Source organism: Acomys minous (assembly GCF_964271855.1).
Source record: "Acomys minous genome assembly, chromosome: 16".
Taxonomy (NCBI): domain Eukaryota; kingdom Metazoa; phylum Chordata; class Mammalia; order Rodentia; family Muridae; genus Acomys; species Acomys minous.
In genome coordinates this window covers 68,801,826-68,823,925 of record NC_140498.1, presented here as the reverse complement: position 1 = coordinate 68,823,925, position 22,100 = coordinate 68,801,826, and the positions used below count along the sequence as shown (strand labels likewise).

The 22,100-nt window shown below is 50.0% G+C and overlaps 3 protein-coding genes across 11 annotated transcripts in view; 1 reads left to right on the top strand and 2 right to left on the bottom strand.

The window, feature by feature from the left end:
• The window catches only part of MAD1L1 (mitotic arrest deficient 1 like 1), a 312,878-nt gene extending 310,132 nt beyond the window's left edge, over nucleotides 1-2,746 (bottom strand). For 2 of the 7 annotated variants that reach the window (XM_084761271.1, XM_084761277.1), the window contains exons 1-2: nucleotides 2,657-2,746; nucleotides 1,170-1,248 (exon numbers count right to left, since the gene is read on the bottom strand). In XM_084761271.1, the coding sequence (XP_084617397.1) occupies nucleotides 1,170-1,192 (23 nt within the window). In that variant the 5' untranslated portion in view covers nucleotides 1,193-1,248; nucleotides 2,657-2,746. The remainder of the gene's footprint in view (nucleotides 1-1,169; nucleotides 1,249-2,656) is intronic. The other 5 variants (XM_084761272.1, XM_084761274.1, XM_084761273.1 and 2 more) reach the window with 4 other exon arrangements.
• Nucleotides 2,747-8,391: 5,645 nt separating this feature from the next.
• Nucleotides 8,392-13,985, bottom strand: MRM2 (mitochondrial rRNA methyltransferase 2). Its single transcript, XM_084761961.1, has 3 exons — nucleotides 13,924-13,985; nucleotides 13,137-13,426; nucleotides 8,392-9,410 (listed from the first exon to the last, which is right to left on the bottom strand). Exons 1-3 carry the CDS (start codon nucleotides 13,929-13,931, stop codon nucleotides 8,968-8,970), a joined length of 741 nt encoding a protein of 246 aa, XP_084618087.1. The 5' UTR covers nucleotides 13,932-13,985; the 3' UTR covers nucleotides 8,392-8,967.
• On the top strand, nucleotides 13,896-21,036 carry NUDT1 (nudix hydrolase 1). Of its 3 annotated transcripts, none has more exons than XM_084761962.1 (4): nucleotides 13,896-14,026; nucleotides 17,891-18,055; nucleotides 18,742-18,887; nucleotides 20,525-21,036. In XM_084761962.1, exons 2-4 carry the CDS (start codon nucleotides 17,904-17,906, stop codon nucleotides 20,695-20,697), a joined length of 471 nt encoding a protein of 156 aa, XP_084618088.1. In that variant the 5' UTR covers nucleotides 13,896-14,026; nucleotides 17,891-17,903; the 3' UTR covers nucleotides 20,698-21,036. The 3 variants fall into 3 exon arrangements, with proteins under 3 accessions (XP_084618088.1, XP_084618089.1, XP_084618090.1); XM_084761963.1 differs by lacking the exon at nucleotides 13,896-14,026 and adding an exon at nucleotides 16,430-16,451; XM_084761964.1 differs by lacking the exon at nucleotides 13,896-14,026 and adding an exon at nucleotides 16,466-16,627 and having other exon boundaries at nucleotides 17,892-18,055.
• The last annotated feature ends 1,064 nt before the right edge of the window (nucleotides 21,037-22,100 follow it).

Sequence of the window (22,100 nt, the reverse complement as noted above, 5' to 3'; positions counted from 1 at the left end):
TCTGTGACTTTAATGACTGGGAGGGTTGTTAAAAGTACTTGTCTTGGGGCTGGAGAAATGTCTTAGTGGTGAAGATGCTTGCCCCAAGCCTGCTGGCCTCAGCTTGATCCCCATGACTCACACGGAGGAAGGAAAGAACTGACTCCCACACTGGGACACCTCGGAATTCACATACACATGGGCCATTTTATGAATGGGGTCTAGAAGCAGAGCATGGTGGCCCACGCCTTTAATCCCAGCACTCGGAAGGCAGAGGCAAGTGGATCTCTATGAGTTCGAAGCCAGCCTGGTCTACAAAGCAAGTCCAGGACAGGCAAGGCTAAACAGAGAAACCCTGTCTCGGAAAAGCAAAAAGAACAGGGCCTATGGAGTACCCTTACAACAAAAGCAGACAGATCCAGGATTAGGTAAGAGGTTAGCCTTTAACTCATTCACTCTTGCTGTTGCCCCCACCACCACCACTGCCTGGTCCCCCTAGAACAGAGGACTCTAGTACAGATCCAGAATATTCTGATAAGTCTGACAGCTAAGGCTACAGAGAGAAACCCTGTCTCAAAAAAAAAAAAAAAATTTAATTGGCTTGCTAGCAACTAACAATGTTGCCCTAAGTCCAGAAGTCATGGTAGTGGTTGGGGCAGCAGACCTCAAGCCTCCTCAGTCTTCTTTCAAAAGCCAAGAAATGAGCTAGGTGCAGTGGCGCATAGCTGTAATCCTAGCAGTCAGGAAGGCAGAGGTAGACAGATATCTATGAGTTCAAAGCCAGCCTGGTCTACAAAGGGAGTCCAAGCCAGCCAAGGCTATATAGAGAAACTCTGTCTCGATAAACAAACAAACAAATAAATAAATAATTTTAAAAAGACAAGTAATGATAAAACTCTTCTTTTGGAGGCCACCTGAGCTGTCCTACTTCTTCCAATTAGTCAGCCCAGGGCAGTGAGTGAACCCTGTCCTGAGTGTGGATGGAATCTGGATGTACCTTCATGGCTGCCCAAACCACCTCACAGTCCTCAGGGCACAGAATGGAGAAGCTGACAAAGACGTCATGGCAAGTCAGACAGAAGGACCATGTATGGTATTAGGATTCCTACTAGGTCAGTGGCAAAGGAGCCCAAGCATCTCTCAATCTGACAGAGGTTCCTGAGAAGGAAAGAAATGTATAACCCAAGCACCTGAGAGGCGGAGGCAAGATCATGAGTTCCAGGCCAGCCTGGCCTCTACAGACAGACCCAGGTGACAGCTAGACCCAATCTGAAAGAAAAAGGAAAAGGAAAGGAAAGGAAAGGAAATTTAGTTTGCAGAAATGTCTTAATTTCCCACTTAACAAAAACTTTGGTGTGCACACATGCCAACCACACACATGGCAATGCAGAAGCTGGTGGGCCAGGCAGGCGACAGGCACAGTGCAAAGAAGCAGGCCTCTGGTCTCCAAGACCAAAGAAAAGCCGCACTTTCCATCCTACCTCTTAGGGCCAACAGGAGGACTCAATTAAACACACTAAAATGAAGGGCTACGGTTTCGGAAGCCATGACACTCCCAGGCATCTAAATGCCAACTCTGGACAAGAACACACACACACACACACACACACACACACACACACACACACACACACTGCCCCGCCACACCCCTGCCTGGACACCAGCTGCTCAGGATGGCATCTGAGTAACCCATTCTGGTCTCAGCCAGGGGGACACCCTGACACTTGGTACTCAGAAGGCTGAGACAAGTTAAAGGGCTGGTGGCAAGTTCAAGGCCAGCCTGGAAAATCTGGGAAGCCCTATCACAGAATAAAATTTTAAAAGAAAGAAAGAAAGGAAGGAAGGAAGGAAGGAAGGAAGGAAGGAAGGAAGGAAGGAAGGAAGGAAATTTAAAAAGGAGGAAGAGGAGGAGGAAGAGGAGTGGCGGTGGTGATGTGGTTGACTTAGCTGAGGCTGAGGTGGTCTCCAGAACGGGAACTGGGGACACCTCAACCCTAAATGCACTTTAGGTCGAGCCAGACGAGCAGGTTTCCTCCCCTCTCCAGGACCCATACGGTGGAAGGAGAAGCAAGTTGTCCTCCGACCTCCCCAGAAAACCCTGGTGTGTGCTTGAACACACGCAGACACAAACAAACACACACACACACGATTGATTGATTGATTGATTGATTACTGATTAATTTGTTAAAGGGCTGGGAACATAGCCCAGTGGTACAGTGCCTTGACTAATATCCACGAGGTCCTAGATTCAATCACTAATAACAGCCATAAGAAAACAGGTAACTAAACAGTAAGGTGGGTTTGACAGACGACTCAGCGGCTCACTCGAGCCGCCAAGTCTGTCAACCTGAGTTCGACCCCCAAGACTTACAAGGGTGTAAAGTGCTAACCGACTCCGATCCAGGAGCCCTTCAGCCTACAGCGGGCCACCCGCCCCACCGGACCAGGCACGCCTCCCCGCGCCCTGTAGCGGGACCCCGGGGTAGAGAGGACGTCCACAGCGGCCCCGGGAGCGCGACACCCAAGACCCTGAAAAGGGGAGGCGCGCGACAGGACCCGACCCGGACAGTGTGCGTGCCAGATCGCGGCAGGCACCTCCCTTCCCGTGGCCTCGTTACGACCCGGCAGAGCGCGCAGCGCCCGCGAGACACGCATAGCCGGCCACTCTGTCACTAACCTCAGCCGAGCAGTCCGGTGCGGCAGCAGCCGCTCGGATCTCCCTCCTCTCCGCCCGCGCCCGAGTCTCGCGAGACTTCCATGAGGGGTGTCGCGAGATCTGAGAAAGAGAACCGTAAAGAATCGAATATGTGCGCCTCCGTAGTCGTGCCCTGAAGTTGGATGCTGCCAAGACTGATGCAGGGTGTGCCAGGGGCCCTCAGGGCAATCTTTTATGCCCACTGAGGGTGCCGTAATGTGTGGAGTAGCACCGCCTAGAGGGTTTTGAGACAAGTTTTTCTCTGTGCAGCCCTGGCTGTCAAGGAACTTGCCCTGTTAGACCAGGCTGCCCTCGAATTTAGAGACCTGCCTTCCTGCTGGGATTAAAGGTGTGCACCACCACCGCTGGGCATGGAGAGGAAACAAATTTTAGGAAAGTTGAATTTTTCTCTGAGTCTTGCTACCACGTACACACAGGTTGTTCTGTTTGTCTTTGGCAATTTTTGTTTTGTTTTGTTTTGTTTTGTTTTGTTTTTCGAGACAGGGTCTCTCTGTGTAGCCTTGGCTGTCCTGGACTCTCTTTGTAGACCAGGCTGGTCTCGAACTCACAGAGATCCACCTGCCTCTGCCTCCCGAGTTGCTGGGATTAACGGCGTGCGCCACCACGCCCGGCTCTTCGGCAATATTTTTTTTTTAATTTCTTTATTATATATACAGTGCTCTGCCTGCATGTACAGCCATTGCTTACCCGTCTCTGTGTCAGCTCTAACATGCTGTGACTAACGGATTTTTAAAAACCTCTTGGAATATATTAAAACCCAGTTTGTACCAACCCAAACCCCTCACACAGCAAGCGAAGCACATAGCTTGGGATTTCTCTGCTTTGTCGTAACCGCCTACTTCACACTTGCACCAATGTCTTCCTTTTTATGTTTTATTATTGTGTGTATGGGTGTCTTGTGTGCATGCATGGTGCCCACGGAGACCAGCTGACGACACAGACCCCCTTGGAACCGGAGTTACAGATGTTTGTGAGCCAATGTGTGGGTGGTGAGAATCGAACCTGGGTCCTCTGGAAGAGGAGCCAGGGCTCTTAATCCCTGAGCCATTTCTCCAGGCCCCCATCCACCAACATGGTTTTAAAGTGCCTTAGTTCATAGCTTTCTTTGTTCTGTTATATATATATATATATTTTAAAGATTTATTTATTATTATGTACACCTGCAGGCCAGAAGAGGGCACCAGATCTCATCATAGATGGTTGTGGAGCCACCATGTGGTTGCTAGGACTTGAACTCAGGACCTCTCGAGGAACAGTCAGTATCCTTAACCTCTGAGCCATCTCTTCAGGCCCCTTTGTTCTGTTATTATTTAAAAAAAAAAAAAAGAAAAGAAAAGAAAAAAAACCTTCCTCACTGCTCCCGTGATGGAACGTGGAATTTAGGGTAACCTAAGTCTGTGTTTCTGGGACATAGTCATATTTGGCTCAAGAATAAACTATCTCTCTAACCCGGTTGTGGTGGCACATGCCTATTAATCCCAGCACTCAGGAGGCAGAGGCAATCAGATCTCTGTGAGTTCAAGGCCAGCTTGGTCTACAGAGGGATTTAGGGTTTTGGGGGTGGTAGTGGTGGTGGTTGGTTAGTTGGTTTTGATTTTTTTGAGACAGTCTCACCGTGTAGTCCTGGCTGTCCCAGAACTAACAACGTAGAGCAGGCAGGCCTCAAACTCACAGAGATCCTCCTGCCTCTGTCTCCCTAGAGTTGGGATTAAAGGCGTGAGCCACTTTGCCCAGCCTGGGATTTGTTTGTTTGTTTCTTGTTTTTGTTCACTAAGTTAGAGCACTGCCACTGAATTGCCTTCCCAGCAAGTCTTTAATTTTAATTTGACAGGGTGTTGTTAGGTCGTTCAGCTTGGCCTTGAACTCTCTGTCCTCCTTGGCCTCCTGAATCACTTGTTTTACAGGTGTGTGAAAACATGCACACCCAGCTCTATAGTGTGGTCTTGAGTGACTTCCACCTTGTACTTTTTCCTGTACCCACCAGAAATGCAAAGGAAGCTACCTCCCCAGGGCTCTGCATAGAGGAAGAGCTCTGAGGCAGGGAAGGCAGGTCAATCCTAGTAGATGCAACATTTTTCCCATCCTTGATAATGGAATCTTCTAGATAACAGTGTAAACAGTGTATCTCTGACAACAATGTATTTATGGGGGGGGGGGGCGGGTTGGTTTGGTTTTAGCTTTTCAAGACCGGTTTTCTGGAGCCCTGCCTCCCAAGTGCCAGGATTAAAGGCATCCACCATCACACCAGGTTTAACAGTGGTGTTTTGTTTCGGCTTCTAGATTTTATTGATATGAGTGCTTTGCCTTGCATGTCTGTCTGTGCGCCACATGCATGCCTGGTCCTTGAGGACGTGGTGAGCCTCCATGTGGATGCTGGGAATTGAACCTGGGTCCTTCATAAAACCAAGTGCTCTTAACCACTGAGCCAACTCTGCAGCCCCGACACTGTATCTTTCAGGAAGGGAACTTTCCAGAAAAAAAACAAACTTGTATCTTCAGCTGACCTTCTGTAGTGCCGACTGATTAGCAGGCCTGGGTTTGTGAGATGGTTGGGAGGTTGTAGGTGTACAGCTTAATTAATACTTATCTTTGAAGCTGGGTGTGGTGGCACACGCCTTTAATCCTAGCACTTGGGAGGCAGAGGCAGGTGGATCACTGTGAGATCGAGGCCAGCCTGGTCTACAAAGTGAGTCCAGGACAGTCAAGGCTACACAGAGAGACCCTGTCTCAAAAAAAAAATCAAACGTCTATGATGCTGGACTGTGAGATTTGGAGTAACTTAAATGTGTATTCCGGGGGGCTGGAGGGATGGCTCAGTGGTTAAGAGCACCTATTTGTTCTTCCAAAGGTCCTGAGTTCAATTCCCAGCAACCACTTGGTGGCTCACAACCATCTATAATGTGATCTGGTGCCCTCTTCTGGCATGCGGAGGTACATGCAATCAAGACACTGTATACATAATAAATAAATAATTTTTTTTTAAAAAATGTGTGTTCCTGAGCCACAGTCATTCAGGTGGGGCGTCAGAATAAACTGTGACCCACTTTGAGGTGAAAGCCATGCTTTGCATCAACACTTTCTGGTTTAAAAGTGTCCCTCCTTCCATTACCCTTTTTGGGCAGCCAGCAAGTGTGCCCTCACGGCAGTCCAGCTGTTTTGAACCCTCTGCAGATCCACTGAGGAAGCTACACAGCAACTACAGCTGCTTGGTGCCAAACTGCAGCTGCTTTGAAGACCACAGCGGCTTCAAATGCCCGACTGCTTCAAACACTCTGTGCCAGACGTTTTGCCACCAGGAGCCTCTGTGAACTCTAGCAGCCATTTTCACCCAGGCCAGAGTAGAAGCAGCACTTTCCTCAGACTGTCCTGCTGGCCCGTGGCTAGTGCAGAGAGACACTTTGACAGCAGGAAGAACTGCTAGCGACAGTGCAGAAACAACTGTCACATCCTATTTCTCTGCATGGTTCTTCCCATGTTTTGGTTTTTTTAATTTTTTTTATGTGGTGGGTGGGGTGGGCGTGGGGGCTTGCTGGAATGTAGGTCTGTGCACAATAATGCAGTGCCCAGGAAAACCAGAAGAGGGCACCAGATCCCGCGGGAATAGAGACGCAGACACTGATGGTTGTGACACACCATGAGAGTGCTGACACTTGAATGTGGGTCCTCAGGAATAGTTCTTAACCTCAGGGCTCGCTCTCCATCCCCTCCCAGTTTGCGGGGATGGGAGGTGTTGTTTTGTTTTGATGGTTTTGGTTTTGGTTTTTTTGAGACAAGGTTTCTCTTTGTAGCCCTGACTGTCCTGGAACTTGCTCTGTAGACCAGGATGGTCTCAAATTCACAGAGATCCACCTGCCTGTCCCACCACCGCCCAGCTGTTTGTGGTGTTTTGTTTGCTTTTGTTCAACATTTATTTCTTTGCTGTGGGGAGCAGGGAACAGGATTCATGCGTGCCGTGGTACATGTGTGGAGGTCAGGGGATGGCTGTGAGGAGTCAGGCCTTTCCTTGCACCAGGAAGGTCTTGGAGACTGAACTCAGACCTTCTGCGTTGGTGACAAGTGCCTTTACCACCTGGAGCATTTTTGCCAGCCGTCACTTTTTACTTGTGCATGTGGGGGGGGTGGCTAGTGTGGATGTGTGTTCTCATGTGTGAGCACACGTGTGTGCAGATGCATGTGTGTATGTGTGCGTATGGAAGCGTGATGCTGACGTGACGTCATTGTCTCCTTTGTTCTCCACTTTTTTTTTTTTTTTTTTTTTTTTGGTTTTGGTTTTTCGAGACAGGGTTTCTCTGTGTAGCCTTGGCTGTCCTGTACTCGCTTTGTGGACCAGGCTGGCCTCGAACTCACAGAGATCTGTCTGCCTCTGCCTCCCGAGTGCTGGGACTACAAGCGTGGGCCACCGGGCCCGGTGAGAACCCCAGCACACAGTTTGGTTGGTCTAGCTAACCAGCTACCATCGAGATTCCCCGTCTCGGCCTCCCATGTGATGGGATAACAGGCTGAACTGCAGCCTTCCGAGCACCATGTGATTGCTCAAAACCAGGATCCCACGGACGTCCCTGCTCCAACAGACAGACAGGAACAGAAGAAAGAGACTCAAAGGTCACGTGATCCTGAGAGTCCGCTGCCCAGTCTAGCCCAATCCATGGGTTCCGGGTTCAGAAAGGCCCATCTCAGTAAATAAAATGAAGTAATTGAAGAAGACACTGGATGCCAATCACTGGCCTCTCCACGTGTGTACTCATACACACGCGCATGCGCGGGCACACACACACACACACACACACACACACACACACACACACACACACACACACACTCAAGGATGATGATGACAGCCATGCAATCCACACCTGTAAAGCTGGGTGAAGCTCAGAGGAGCAAGTGCTTTGCCGCTTGCTTTGGCAATGACGCTTATGGTCTTTGGAGCTGAAGTATAGCAAAAAATAAAAAATAAAACAAAAGCAAAGCACTCCTAGCCTAGGGGCCAACCCACACCGAATGCCTCCCCCGAATTGCTCTAGGGACTGTCTCTGCTTGAAGAAGCATTTTCAGAGTGTTCACCAGAGACGACGGAGAGAAGCTACAGCCTTTGCCACTTTCCACCGGTCAACACGCAGCGGGGACATCCTTGCTGTGCTGGGATGGCAGCCCGGGAACTCCTGCTTCTCTCAAGCGCTGAGTCTATGAGCTGAAGGTGGTGGTCCATGAAGACAGAGCCAGGCACGGCCGTCCTCTGTGGCCAGGCTGATTTTGAACTCCTGATCCTTCTGCCGAGTGCTGGAACTGCCGGCAGACGTTACCATTCCTGGCCTATGCAGCCAGTGCTGGGGCTGCCGGCAGACAAAACCCCCCCCCCCCCCCCCGCCAAGTCTACGCAGTCGGTGCTGGGGATGGGACGCAGGGCTTCATAAATGCCAGGCAACTACGCTACCCATTGAGCCACACTCCCAGCCCAGCAAAGGGGTTTCTTTGCTTTTGTTGTTTTCCCCTCCGCGGCCCTAGAATAGTAGGTCTGTTTTTGTTTGGGGATCTCCCCCTCGGAGCCCTTCACGCAATAGACAGGCTCTCTGCTGCTGAGCCTTGATCCCAACCCAACAAACCTATGTTCCTTCTCCCATCGTCCAACCAGTTAGTTAGTTTTCGAGACTCAGGCTCTCTGCTGCTGAGCCTCAATCCTAACCCAACAGATCTCCTTCCGTTCAACTATTTATTTATTTATTTATATTTCAAAACAGGGTCTTTCTGTGTAGCCCTGGCTGTTCTGGAACTTATCTGTAGACCAGGCTGTCCTCCAACTCAGGGAGAGATCCACCTGCCTCTACCTCCTGAGTGCTGGGATTAAAGGCGTGCGCTACCACGCCCGGCTCACCTGCTTTCTTACACAACTCAGGACTGCCTGCGCAGGGGTAGGACGCTCCCAGTGGGCTGGGCCCTCCCACATCAACCATTAATCGAGAAAAATGTCACACACACTTGCTCACAGGCCAATCTGACGGAGGCAGTCACTCAATTGGATTCTTTCTTCCGAGATATAGCTAGGTTTGTGCCAATGTATCTGTCCATATTGTGTGTCCACGGGCGTGCGTGTGCGTCAGGTCGTCAGGCACGGCAGCGAGCACCGCTACTCACTGCGCCATCGTGCTGGCCCCATTTTGTCATTTTCTCTCTCTTTAAAAGCTGAGAGGTACCTTGGGGAGCTGTTCGGATCCACAGTGCTGCTCAGATCCCAGCCTCGCTTAGGAAAGTGGCCCCGGACGGGCAGGGCAGACTCACTGCTGTGCAGAGCCCTTCCTTGCACGGTACTGTGTGGCTAAGAGGTACACCTCTGAGGATTCCTTCCTGCTGGCCTCGGGTTTCATGACCCTTGTGTTCTGGAATTCTTGGGTCAGTCTCTTTTGTAGCAGGTGGCTTTTACTTCCGGCCCAGGTTTTGCACAGCAGCGTGCCCCCGGGATGTAGGATGTCTACAGCATAGTCCACCAGGGTAAGACACAAGCCGATGAGCCTGTCGTGATCAAGGTCTCGGATTCCACTGGCGTTGGGTGCCATGTCACTCAGAATCACGTCCACTCTCCTTCCGGGAAGCAGTTCTAAAATTCTCTGCAAAGTTCTGGGGTCAGTCACATCAGCAGGGCATAGAAACGCTGCTCCTTCCAAAGGGAATATATGCAGAAGATCGACCCCAAGCACGAAGCCCACAGGAGAGCTGGGGTCTATGGAAGCAACAGAGCACATTCTCACACCACGAAGCTTCCTATCAAAATACAAGTCACAAAGCAAAGGCACCAGGGCCAAGGAAAACAGCTAACATGCATATATGTGCGAAGAGGCTTTTTTTTTTTTTTTTTTTTTTTCAAGGCAGGGTCTCTCTGTGTAGCCTTGGCTGTCCTGGACTCGCTTTGTAGACCAGGCTGGCCTCGAACTCACAGAGATCCGCCTCTGCCTCCCGAGTGCTGGGATTAAAGGCGTGCGCCACCACCGGCCGGCTAAGAGGCTTTTTTTATGAAGACACATGAGGCAGATGGGATGGCACTGGCCTATAAGGCAAGCGCTTGGGAGCCTGAGGCAGGAAGACTATCACAAGTTCAAGCCCACTTTGCGCTACCAAGTGAGGCCCTGTCTCTCAAAGTTGAAAAAGACTAATGGCGTGGGGTAAGGTGCCCTCTAATCCCCTTGGGAAAGCTGAGACTTGAAGAGGAAACGATCATCCTGACTGCCAGGTGCTGAGTCCCACTTTCCTGTCAGCTCAGCTCACTACCCCAGGCTCTGCTTCTCTAGAAAGATTCTTCTAAATAACATTTTATTGTATTTTTGACTGTCTTGGTTCTAAAATGTGAATCTCACTAGATAGCCCAGGCTGGCCCAAAACTTAAAGCTTGGGTCTTAATACAGTGAGTGAGGTTACAGGTGGGTGGGCAACACCACACCCAGCTCCCAACAGCCCTGTTGGCTTGTTTGCTTTTTATTCTTTGAGACAGCCTCACTGGGTAGACCAGGCTAGCCCCAAACTCAGAGGACTAATGCCTCTGTCTCTAAAGTGCTAGAATAAAAGCACGTGTGACCACACTCGGCTGTTTTGCTTTGGTTTTTAGACTTATTATTTACACCTGTGTGTTTGCATGTGTGAACGTGTACTCGACTGCAGCTGCCCGTAGAGTCCAAGGCCTGGAACTAGAGGAAAGGAGGTTGTGAGCTGCCTGGCATGACTGCTGGGAACCATCCCGGGGTCGTCTGTGAGAGCAGTGTTCTCTCCAGCCCCTCCATTTTGGCTGCTGGGTCTTTGAGAACCATGTGACATAGGCCTGGAATTCCTCTTCCTCTCCAGAGTGCTAGGGTCACAGGTGTGCCTGTTTATTGTTTCCTATTTGGGTACTTTTTTTTTTTTTTTTTTTTGGTTTTTTGAGACAGGGTTTCTCTGTGTAGCCTTGGCTGTCCTGGACTCGCTTTGTAGACCAGGCTGGCCTCGAACTCACAGCGATCCGCCTGCCTCTGCCTCCCAAGTGCTGGGATTAAAGGCGCGCGCCACCACGCCCAGCTATTTGGGCACTATTTCACATAGAGAGTATTCTTAAGTCCCTATTAAACACACGCAGCCAGCTGGGCGGTGGTGGCTCACGCCTTTAATGCCAACACTCCGGAGGCAGAGGCAAGCGGATCGCTGTGAGTTTGAGGCCAGCCTAGTATACAAAGCAAGTCCAGAACAGCCTGTCTACACAGAGACCCTGTCTTGAAAAGAATGAAAAAGAAAGAAAGACCCAAAACCATACTACAGCCTACCACAGTTCAAGAGTGAGGAGTCCAGAGCCCCAGGCAGATCTCTCCTGAGACTCTGGAGATGGCAGCCCCAGTGGGACTTCCATGAACCTTAGGCTTTGAGGGAACAATTTGGGAACCTCAGGGACACATTTACTGTCCTGCTTCCAAATCCTGCTGTCTTAGTTAGGGTTTCTATTCCTGCAATGAAACATTATGACCAAAAATCAAGTTGGAGAGGAAAGGGATTATTTGGCTTACACTTCCATATCACTGTACCAGTGAGAGAAGGCAGAACAGGAACTCACACAGGGCAGGACCCTGGAGGCAGGAACTGACGCAGAAACCATGGAGGAGTGCTGCCTACTGGCTTGCTCCCCATGACTGCTCAGCCTTTCCTCTCTCTGTCTCTGTCTCTCTGTGGCAAAGTGTCCCTGTGTAGCCTTGACTGTCCTGGAGCTCTCTCTTTGTAGACCAGGTTGGCCTTGAACTCACAGAGCTCCAATAGCTTCTGCCTCCCGAGTGCTGGGATTAAGGGAGTGTGCCACCAGGGACTGCACCGCCTACAACACACTGGGCCCTCCCCACTAATCACTAATTAGAAAATGCCCTACAGCTGGATCTTAGGGAGGCATTTGCTCAATGGAGGTTCCCTCCTCTCAGATGACTTTAGCTTGTGTCAAGTTGACTTAAGACCAGCCAACACACCTGCCAAGAGATCACTCTGAGAAAAATAGCTCCAGCAAAGCTCGAACACGGATGTGGTATAGCACTCCTGGCAGATTCTATCTAAATAGAATAATAAACAAATAAATTAATAATAATAATAATAATAATAATAATAATAATAATGCAACCTCAATTGAGAAAAAGCCTCCAGATTGGCCTAGATTTTTCTTGGTTGATGATTGATGTGGGAGGGGCCCACCCCACCCCACCCCACCCCACCCCACCCCACCCCACTTTGAGCAGTGACTCCCCTGGGCAGGTGGTCCTGAGTTGTATAAGAAAGCAGGCTGAGCAAGCTGGGAGAAGCAAGCCAGTGGGCAGAGTGCCCCTGTGATCTCTGCTATAGTTTCTGCCTCTGACTTCCCTTCATATAAACTGAAAGAAACCCCTTCCTACCCAAGTTGGTTTGGTCACCGTGTTTATCATGGCATTAGAAAACAAACTAAGACGTTATTGTTTAGTTTCGTAGGGTTTTTTGTTTTGAGACAGGAACTTGGTAGAGAGCCCAGGCTAGTTGCCAACTCATGAACTCATGTGGTCTACTTTTAGTTTTCTTCTTTGTTCTTTTTCTTTTTTTTTTTTTTAAGATTTTATTGATTTATTATGTATACAGTATTGTGCCTGCCGGCCAGAAGGAGGCACCAGCTCTCACAATAGATGGTTATGAGCCGCCATGTGGTTCTGAACTCAGGACTTTTGGAAGAACAGCCAGTGCTCTTAACCTCTGAGCCATCTCTCCAGCCCTTCTTTGTTCTTTTGTAAACAATATTTTGTTTATTTAATCGTGTGTGTGTGTGTGTGTGTGTGTGTGTGTGTAAGTAGCTGCACGCCACGACACACTTGTGGAGGCCAAAGAACAAGGCTCAAGCGTCCATTCTCTCCTTCACCGCACAGGTCTCGGGGAGAGAACTCAGGCCATCATGCTTAGCAGCAAGCACCTTTTATCCACTGAACCAAGAGCCTCTCAACCTTCCTAACGCTGCAACCCCTTAATATATTGTAGTGACCCGCCCCCAGCTATAAAATCATTTCGTTCTTACTTCATAACTGTAATTTTGCTACTGTTATGAATCACATAATGTAAAATCTGGCACACAGGATCTCTCATATACTACAGGGGTCACGACCCACAGGTTGAGAACCGCTGCTGGCTTCATCCCTGCCCTTTTTTTTTTTTTTTTTTTTTCCCTTTCGGAGACAAGGTCTCCCGTGCGGAACTGCCAACACAGTATGTAGCTGGGATGATCTTGAACGTCTAAACTTCCTGTCTCCACCTCCCAAAAGTTCGGATCACATGCCTGCACCAGCACACCTGTTTACCTTACCAACGGATCTCCAACATCTCTAAACCAATTTAGCTGCTCAAAACATGCCTCTGGGTGAAACGCTGCTTACTAGCATTTCCTCCAGCACCTGGCAGCCAGAGGAGCTGGGAGTGAGTGACAAGCAGGGCCCACCTGCGCCTGTGGCGTTGACTTCCTGCACTGCCACCTGACTCCAGGCTCCTGGAGCGGCACCGCAGTCCAGCACCCGGAGACCAGGGCGCAGGATGCGATGCTTCCGGTTCATCTCCAGGAGTTTGAAGGCGCTGCGGCAGCGGTAACTCTCCACCTTTGCGGCCTTCACAAACGGGTCCTTCAGGTGCCGCGTCAGCCACTGGTGCTCGGCGCCAGTCTTGCTCTTGTAGTGACACGCGGCTGTGTGGAACCTCTGAACCTTAAGGGGAATGCCCACCAGCTTCCGGTACCTGGTGGCGAGAAAGGAGTTAGGCAGGAGGACACGACACAGAGAGGCAGGCAGGCAGGTCTGCGTGCGAACGGGAACCCAAAGCTAACAAGGGATGTCCCCCTGGCTTGCTCTCTGCCTTACATATATTGACGTTAAGGTCGCCAAGCAGCCAGTGTCGCTAGCCAGCTTGCTCCAGGGGACCCCTTTCTCTGCCTCCCCAGCACCGGCATCACATTTGGACAACACACAAGCCCAGAAATGGGTTCTGGGCATCGGAACTCCAATCCTCGGGGCATCTTTTATCCGCTGAGCCACGTCCTCAGCCCCATACACTATTTCCACGTTGGAAACCAAACTCACGTCTGTACATGAATAAGCATCATACACACCCCGGGACAGAAGTTGTAAGCGCCCCTCTGTGACTCAATTCACTGAGCTGTGCCGAATACTGTCAATCCACCCCGCGCACGCACGTACACCCTTTCAGAGCAAGACAGACTCGCCAACTCTACTCACCAGGCCATGGGTGCTTGCAGGCAGTAGCCTCCCGTCACCGGAAGTCCCGCCCTCCCTTCCAGCGCGAGCTCCCGCCCAGGAAGCTGTAGCTGGCGCGCGGCAGGTATGGATGGTTGTCTGTGCTTGGGAGAAGTGTGCGGGAGAGACGCGGGGTATGGGGGGTGCTGGGGCACTGGGAAATATCTGGAGGGGGGGCTGGAAGAAAGACTGGGGAGCGGCTTCAAGCCAATCAGGAAAACTGGGGTGCTGGGCAGACCTGAGGTTGGAGAGACTCGGGGAACTACAGAAGGTAGGGAGCAGAAATCAGAGGAAGAGAGGACCTGGGAAGTAAGATGGGGCAGGGCCAGGTTGTAAAGGCTGAGCCGGGCTAAGCCCCGGGAAGGGTAAGTTAGGAGCAGCATTTGCAGAGTGCTCACTGCAGGCCGGTCCTGGGCTCTGTACTCCAATGTGCATCGCCTTCCAGCATTTGCAACAGTTGACCTCAATTCAGACCAGATGGTTGTCAGCACCCCCAAACCCTGGCATTTGAATGCTCCCTGACACGCACCCCATTTACCATCTCTCACAAGCTACTTGAGCTGACATCCAGGGCACCCTGGTTTGCTATATAGGCTCTACCATTTGACCCCGTTTCACATTTAGACTGAACATCAGTTTTCACCTCAGGAAATGAGAACGTATTTACATAGTTCTTAGTCTCACTAACTGGGGCAGCATTTGAAAGCAAGGTTAACTGGAGCTGGGGTGGTGGACGCCTATAAAATACTTGCCTCACATGCGTGAAGACCCGAATTCAAGCCCCAGAACCCACATAAAAGCCAATGTGGCATACACCTGTAACCCCAGTGCAGGGAGGCAGAGACAATTGGATTCCTGGAGCAATCGAGTCAGCTAATCTTGCTGAACCCACGAGCTCCAGGCTCCAATGAGAGACCCTGTTTATTTGTTTTATTTATTTATTATGTATTACATCTGCAGGCCAGGAGAGAGCTCTTAACCTCTGAGCCATCTCTTCAGCCCTGAGAGACCCTGTTTAAAAATAATAAAATAGGGACTGGAGAGGAGGCTCAGAGCTTAAGGGCACTGACTGCTCTTCCAGAGGTCCTGAGTTCAATTCCCAGCAACCACACGGTCGCTCACCACCATCTATATAATGTGATCTGGTGCCCTCTTCTGGCATGCAGGTGTACATGCAGGCACAGCACCGTATACATGATAATAAATAAATAATAAATCTTTAAATAATAACAATAATAATGATGATGTGGATGCAGCTGGAGAGATGGCTCAGTGGTTAAAAGCACTTGAGGTCCTGACTTTGACTCCCAGCACCCATGCAAGGTGCCTGTGACTCCAGCTTCTGGGGCTCCAACATTCTCTTCTGGCCTCCGTGAGTAGCCACATGAAGATGTACATACGGCGGGGGTGGGGGGGGTGAGGGGGGATGGTAAATAAAAGTAAAATCTATTTTAGAGGCTGGAAAGAGCACTGGCTGCTCCCGCAGAAGACCAAGGTCAAGTTCCCAGCTGTACATGGTGGTTCACTGTCTAACTTCAGTTGCTGGGGAGCCAACGCCCTCTTCTGACCTCCATGGGCACTTAATGCACCACATGGGATAATTTTCCAAGACAGAATTTCTCTACATAGCCTTGGCTGCCCTGGACTCACTTTGTAGACCCCCCCCCCCCGCCTCTGTTTCCTGAGTGCTGGGATTAAAGGCATGTGGCCATAGTGTGCCACCATGACCAACTCTAAATCTTTTTCTTTTAAAAATACTTTTATTTTATGTGCACTGGTATTTTGCCTGCATATATGTCTGTGTGAGAGTGTTAGAGCCCCAAGAACTGTAATTACAGACAGCCATGAGGTGCCACGTGGGTGCTGGGAGATGAACCCAAGTCCTTTGGAAGCGCAGCCAGTGTTCTTAACCACTGAGCCATCTCTCCAGCCCCCTCTAAACCTTTTTTGGGGGGAGGGGATTTGAGACAAGATTTCTCTGTGTAGCCATAGCTGTCCTGGACTCGCTCTGTAGACCATGCTGGCCTCAAACTCACAGCAATCTACCTCCTCTGCCTCCCAAGTGCTGGGATTAAAGGCGTGCGCCACCATGCCCATCATAAATCTTTTTTTTTTAATATGAAAAAAATGTAAGGTGTAGAGCAATTGAGAAAGGTACCCAATGTCAGCTGTGATCTCCACACACAGGCAGGGATGCACACATAACACACAAAGAAGACTAAATTTCCATTTTATATCTCTGGGCTCAGTATCAGCAAATCAAAACCTTCCTCCTATCCCAATAAGCCTTGTTTGTGAGCACTAACCGACTTAATAAACCCAATGACCATGAGGTAAGATATTGCCATTTGCAGAGGGGAAAGCAGGCTGGGAAGTGTATGTTTGAAATGATGCCAAGCTCATTCAGATTCCAATCTGTGTGCTCAAGGCTCACTTCACTGAGACAGGTCGCTGGGCACGCTGCTACATGCCTGTCTTTCCAGCACCCAGGTTGTCGAGGTGAGAAGATGGTGAGTCTAAGTCCAGACTAGACCACAGGGAATGACTCATTTAAAACACCTGCGAAACAAATCACGTGGACACCTGTCATTACTCACGCCACGAAAACTATTCACGTAGTATTAGTGCTGGGCTTAAGGTAAGCCAGAGGATGTGTGTAACTTTCCGGCAAATGCGCCATTTCAGGGAAGTCGTTTCGCCTGCTTTGATTCTGGGATCCATGGCAGGGTCGGGGTATCCACCAGTCGCTTGTGGATATGGAAAGACAGCTGTATACAGCTGGTGCTTAATAAGAGATGACTGACTTAGGAAGCCAGAGCTTCAGGCACGGGCAAGTGACTTTCAGGACAAGGACACAGGCTACTTGTTCTCCTCTTCCTTCTTCCTTCCCTTTCTTTTTTTTAAAGTTAATTTAATATTGTAAAAGTATAGGTTTTTGGTTTGTTTTGTTTTTTGAGACAGGGTTTCCCTGTGTAGCCTTGGCTGTCCTAGAATCGATTTGAAGACTAAGCTGACCTTGAACTCACATCGATCCAGCTGCCTCTGCCTCCTGAGTGCTGGGATTAAAGGCATGTGCCACCGTGCCTGGCCCGAGTATAGTTGCTTTGTTTTGTTTTTTAAGATTTATTTTATGTGCATTGATGTTTTGCCTGCATGTGTCTGGATAAGGGTGCCAAGCCCTCTGGAACTTGACTTATAGATTGTTGTGAGCTGCCATGTGGGTGCTGGGAATGGAACCCCAGTCCTCTAGAAGAGCAGCAAATGCTCTTACCCAACATCATTTATCTAGTCCTCATGCAGGTTCCTTTTTTCATATACTGCAATCTCTTAGAAGTGTCTCAGTTTCTGGATATTCCTTTAGGCAGTTTAGGCCAAGAAAAAGATAAAATAATAAATGCCTCAAGGGGCTGGGAAGGTGGCTTAGTGGTAGAGCCCCTGCCTAGAATCCCCCAGTGAGGGGCTGGGGTGTGGCTCAGTGGTAGAGCTCCTGCCTAGAATCCCCCAGTGAGGGGCTGGGGTGTGGCTCAGTGGTAGAGCACCTGTCTAGAATCCCTCAGTGAGGGGCTGGGGTGTGGCTCAGTGGTAGAGCACCTGCCCAGAATCCCCCAGTGAGGGGCTGGGGTGTGGCTCAGTGGTAGAGCACCTGCCTAGAATCCCCCAGTGAGGGGCTGGGGTGTGGCTCAGTGGTAGAGCACCTGCCTACCATGCTCAAGGCTCTAAGTGTCATTCCCCAGCACTGCATAAAGAAAATTATATAATAATAATCAATGAAAAGACAGGCTCAAAGGCACATTTGTACATGCCGTAGTAAGCCACAAGATTTACCATGTGGCTGAGGAATTGCCAGAGGACCACACCTTCCACCTCTCCTGGAATGTGTGTCCCTCTCATGGGGCTCACACATACGATGCACACTCTAACAGACCCTATTTTCTGATCCTCTTCACAGGCCCTAGGAGACCATGGGTACCTCCAGGCTCTATACCCTGGTGCTGGTGCTGCAGCCTCAGCGAGTTCTCCTGGGCATGAAGAAGAGGGGCTTTGGTGCTGGCCGCTGGAATGGCTTCGGGGGCAAAGTGCAAGAAGGGGAAACCATTGAGGACGGCGCTAAGAGGTGAGGAAAAGGGAGGTCTGACCACACAGCCAGCCTAGCTGGGGATAAAGACCTGGAGAGTAGGAGACATACCCACGAGACCCTCAGATGCTATGGAGACCAGGCTGGCCTTGACCTCATAGAGATCCACCTGTCTTTACTTCCAGAGTGCTGGGATTTAAGGTGGATGCTACCATGCCTGGCTTTTAAACGTTTTTAAAGGTTAATGTGCATTGGTGTTTTGCCCACATGTATGTCTATAGGAGGGAGTCAGATCCCCTTGAAACTGGAGTTCCAGACAGTGTGGACTGCCATGTGGCTGCTGGGAATTGAACCCAGGTCCTCTGGGAGAGCAACCAGTGCTTTCAACCACTGAGTCATTTCTCCAGCCCCCATAAAGGATTTTCCTACATCCTGTTGGCTCTCCAGCCCCGGATTATGAGGCCCAGGTTGGTTTCAAGCCCCCAAATCTTCCTGCTTCGGCCTCCTGAGTATTGCGATTACAGGTGTACAGTATCATGCCTGAACGTTCAAGTTGATTCCTGACTTGGATATAGCAACACCTCTGCATGACATCCTCTTGGAAATGCAGCCCGCAAGTCCTAAGGCTCCTGTCGCATGGGTCTAGCCCTGTGAGCACGCACGGATGCCGTGCTCGCTCGTGAGCTATCTTAAGCCATGGCCTTCCTTACCCGTCTCTGCTGCAGGGAGCTTCAGGAAGAAAGTGGTCTGACAGTGGATGCACTGCACAAGGTGGGCCACATCTCCTTCGAGTTTGTGGGTTCCCCCGAGCTGATGGACGTGCATATCTTCTCTACTGACCACGTGCATGGGACGCCCACAGAGAGTGACGGTGAGCCTTGGGCCCTGCTCCCCCCTTTCCCTCATGGCCAGCCAAGTGTACCCAGCCTCACTTGCCTGCCTGGGAGAAAGGACTCGGCCCTTACCAAATGTAGGCCCCATGTCTGTCCCTACCTATTGCCTTTGCTTACCTTCTGAAACAGGGGCAGCTAGGCCAGGCAGCCTGGGTATGAGGCCATTTCTTTTTCTTTTTTCTTTGTTTTTGTTTCTGTCTTGAGACTGGGTTTCTCTCTGTAGCCTTGGCTATCCTGGACTAACTTTGTAGACCAGGCTGGCCTCGAACTCACAGATCCGCCTGCCTCTGACTCCCAGAGTGCTGGGATTAAAGGTGTGTGTCATGGAGCCCAGCTGACCCCATTTCTTTACTTTATGAAATATGGAAACAACTACACATATTGATAAATACATTTTTATCCCAACACTCGGGAGGAAGAAACAGAGTATCTCTGTGAGTTCAAAGCCAACCTGACTTACAATGAGAGACCCTGTTGAAGAAGAAAGGAGGAGGAGGAAGAGGAAGCAGCAACAGCAGCAGCCACTAGGCAGTAGTGATGTACGCCTTTAGTCCCAGTGCTAGGGAGGCTGAGGCAGGAGGAATGTCTTGAATGTGCGTAACAACTGTCGATAATGCAGTTTAGCCAATCAGCTGGGCAGAAGGACAGGAAGAGAAAGGCGGGACTTCCTGGAGAGGGGGCGAAGCCAAGAATTGACAGTTGACGGGAGGAGGAGGAAACCTCCAGAGATCAGATTGGCAAATGCTTGGGATTTGTTTCGGGTATGTTAAAAGGTTTAGAGTAGTTTATTTTAGTTTACAAATAGATTAGAATCAGTTTAGATTTTTGCCGGGCATAGTGCTTGCAGCTTTAAAGTACGTTTCAGACTCTGTGTCGGTTATTGGCTTCCTGGGCTGAACCAGTAACAATTTATTGTAATAGCTGGTCATGAGGATGAGCTATAAAAATTAGGCCAGGATCGTTTCTCAGATAAGCCAGGTATAGTGGTGCTCATTCTTGTTTATTTTTGGGGGGAGGGGTGTTTGGTTTGTTTTGTTTTTTGAAGAAGGGTTTCCTCTCTGTAACAGCTCTGGCTGTTGGGGATTCACTTTTAGACTGGGCTGGCCTCAAACTCACAGAGATCCGCCTGCTTCTGCCTCCTGAGTGCTAGGATCACAGACATGCGCCACCACGCCCGGCTTGTGTTGCTCTTTTTTTTTTTTTTAAAGATTTATTTATTGGGGCTGGAGAGATGGCTCAGAGGTTAAAAGCACCGGCTGTTCTCCCAAAGGTCCTGAGTTCAATTCCCAGCAACCACACGGTGGCTCACAACCATCTATGAGATCTAGTGCCGTCTTCTGGTGGGCAGGCCTGGTCTACAAAGCGAGTTCAGGACAGCCAAGCTATCACAGAGAAACCCTGTTTCAAAAAACCAAAAAAACAGAAAAACAAAACAACAAAACAGATTTGTGACAGAGCTCTGTGTTCAAGGCCAGCCAGAGCTACATGCCTTGAACAGAACAAAATCTCCAAACATGTATTCACACAGCCCCAAGAGTAATCCCTCTCAGGTCGGCCGAAATCCGTGTTCAACGTCAATGTTCTTCCTCACTCCCACCCCCACCCCCGGTTCCAGAAATGCGCCCTCAGTGGTTCCAGCTGGACCAGATCCCCTTTGGAGACATGTGGCCCGATGACAGCTACTGGTTCCCTCTGCTGCTTCAGAGGAAGAAGTTCTGTGGGCACTTCAAGTTCCAGGGTCAGGACACCATCCTCGACTACTCGCTGCGTGAGGTGGATGGATTTTAATGCAGAGGTCCAGCTGGTCCTGGCCAGACGCTCAGGTGGTTACACAGCCAAGGGCACTGCATGGAGGGGCTGGTATCTTCTGTTTGCAAGGCGTTGTTGGTTGAAATGTGAAATGGCACCGATACGCTAGTATATCTGAATACCTCCTCCCCACATGCTGGTCCTGTTTTAGAAGGTTAAGCTCCTTTAGGAATCAGAGCACTGATGGGGAAACTGAGTCAGTAGGGGGCTCAGAGATGGAAGATGGGCCTTAAGGACACTGTTGCCACTATGCCTTAGCTGCCATGACGGACTGTACCCCCTTGATCTGTGAACCAAAATAAACCCTTGCTCCCCTAAGTTGTTATGTGATTACAGCATCGAGAACAGTGAGTGGTCCAGGTGACTGGAAAGAGATCCTGGCAGGCACTGAGACAGCCAATTCTTCGTCCCATCACACTACCCCAACAGGGTGGATGGACGCCAGAGCACAAGATGAGGACTTTTTTTCATGCAGGAGCCACAATCTGAATGGAAAACTAGAGTCTCTGAAGTGCTTGGTAGGGGCAAGATGCCAGGCAAGAGCAGGCACTCCAAGAAAATCTGCCAAGAGCAGGCGCCATTTTGAGAAATAGAGCCATGGGTCTGGGGAGGCTGATGTGGACGGTGTCTCAGGCAGGTGGCTGGGCTGCCAGGACTCCAGGTAGGGGTTGGTCCAACTGAAAGGCTGTGTCCAGAGGTTTATATAGATCCAGATGGGGCCTGATAGGCTGAAACTGGTAGGCAAGTCAAGATAACCAATCAGAAGAGAGCCTGCAAAGCCTGAGAGGCACACTGCCACAGGGGCTGAGTCTTAGACCAGGAACCTCGCAATGTGGGTGGTAAGCATGAAAGCATGCTGTTACATTTCACACTGTATCCTAACTGCTTCACATAAAAACCAGTTCTCAGGGCTGGAGAGATGGCTCAGAGGTTAAGAGCACTGACTGCTCTTCCAAAGGTCATGAGTTCAATTCCCAGCAACCACATGGTGGCCCACAACCATCTCTAATGTGATCTGTGCCCTCCTCTGGCCTGCAGGTGTACATGTAGGCAGAGCACTGTATACATAATAATAAATAAATCTTAGAAAAAAAAAGAAAAGAAAAAGAAAAACAAACAAAAAAAAACCCCAGTTCTCTGTCAGGAAGAGGGAGCCTTTAGGGAAAATAAGAGGAGGGCTGAGCGGTGACAGCAGCAGCATTGCTCTTCCAGAGAATCAGTTCCCATCGCCCACAATGGGCAGCTCGTAACCATCTGAGCTGACGCCCTCTTCTGGCCTCCTCAGGCACCAACACCCATAGGCACATCCCTCCTACACATACACATAATTTACGATAAGATATACACACATACTGTATCCTACTCAAAAGCCAGAGACATTG

Excerpts from the sequence above, each read along its gene's own strand:
- MRM2 (XM_084761961.1), bottom strand. Across the intron at positions 9,411-13,136 it reads AGTCAACGCCACAGGCGCAG|ACCCCAGCTCTCCTGTGGGC; the intron begins GTGGGCCCTGCT and ends TTGCTTCCATAG.
- NUDT1 (XM_084761962.1), top strand. The coding sequence starts at position 17,904 with ATGGGTACCTCCAGGCTCTATACCCTGGTGCTGGTGCTGCAGCCTCAG. Across the intron at positions 18,056-18,741 it reads ATTGAGGACGGCGCTAAGAG|GGAGCTTCAGGAAGAAAGTG; the intron begins GTGAGGAAAAGG and ends TCTCTGCTGCAG. Across the intron at positions 18,888-20,524 it reads GACGCCCACAGAGAGTGACG|AAATGCGCCCTCAGTGGTTC; the intron begins GTGAGCCTTGGG and ends CCCCGGTTCCAG.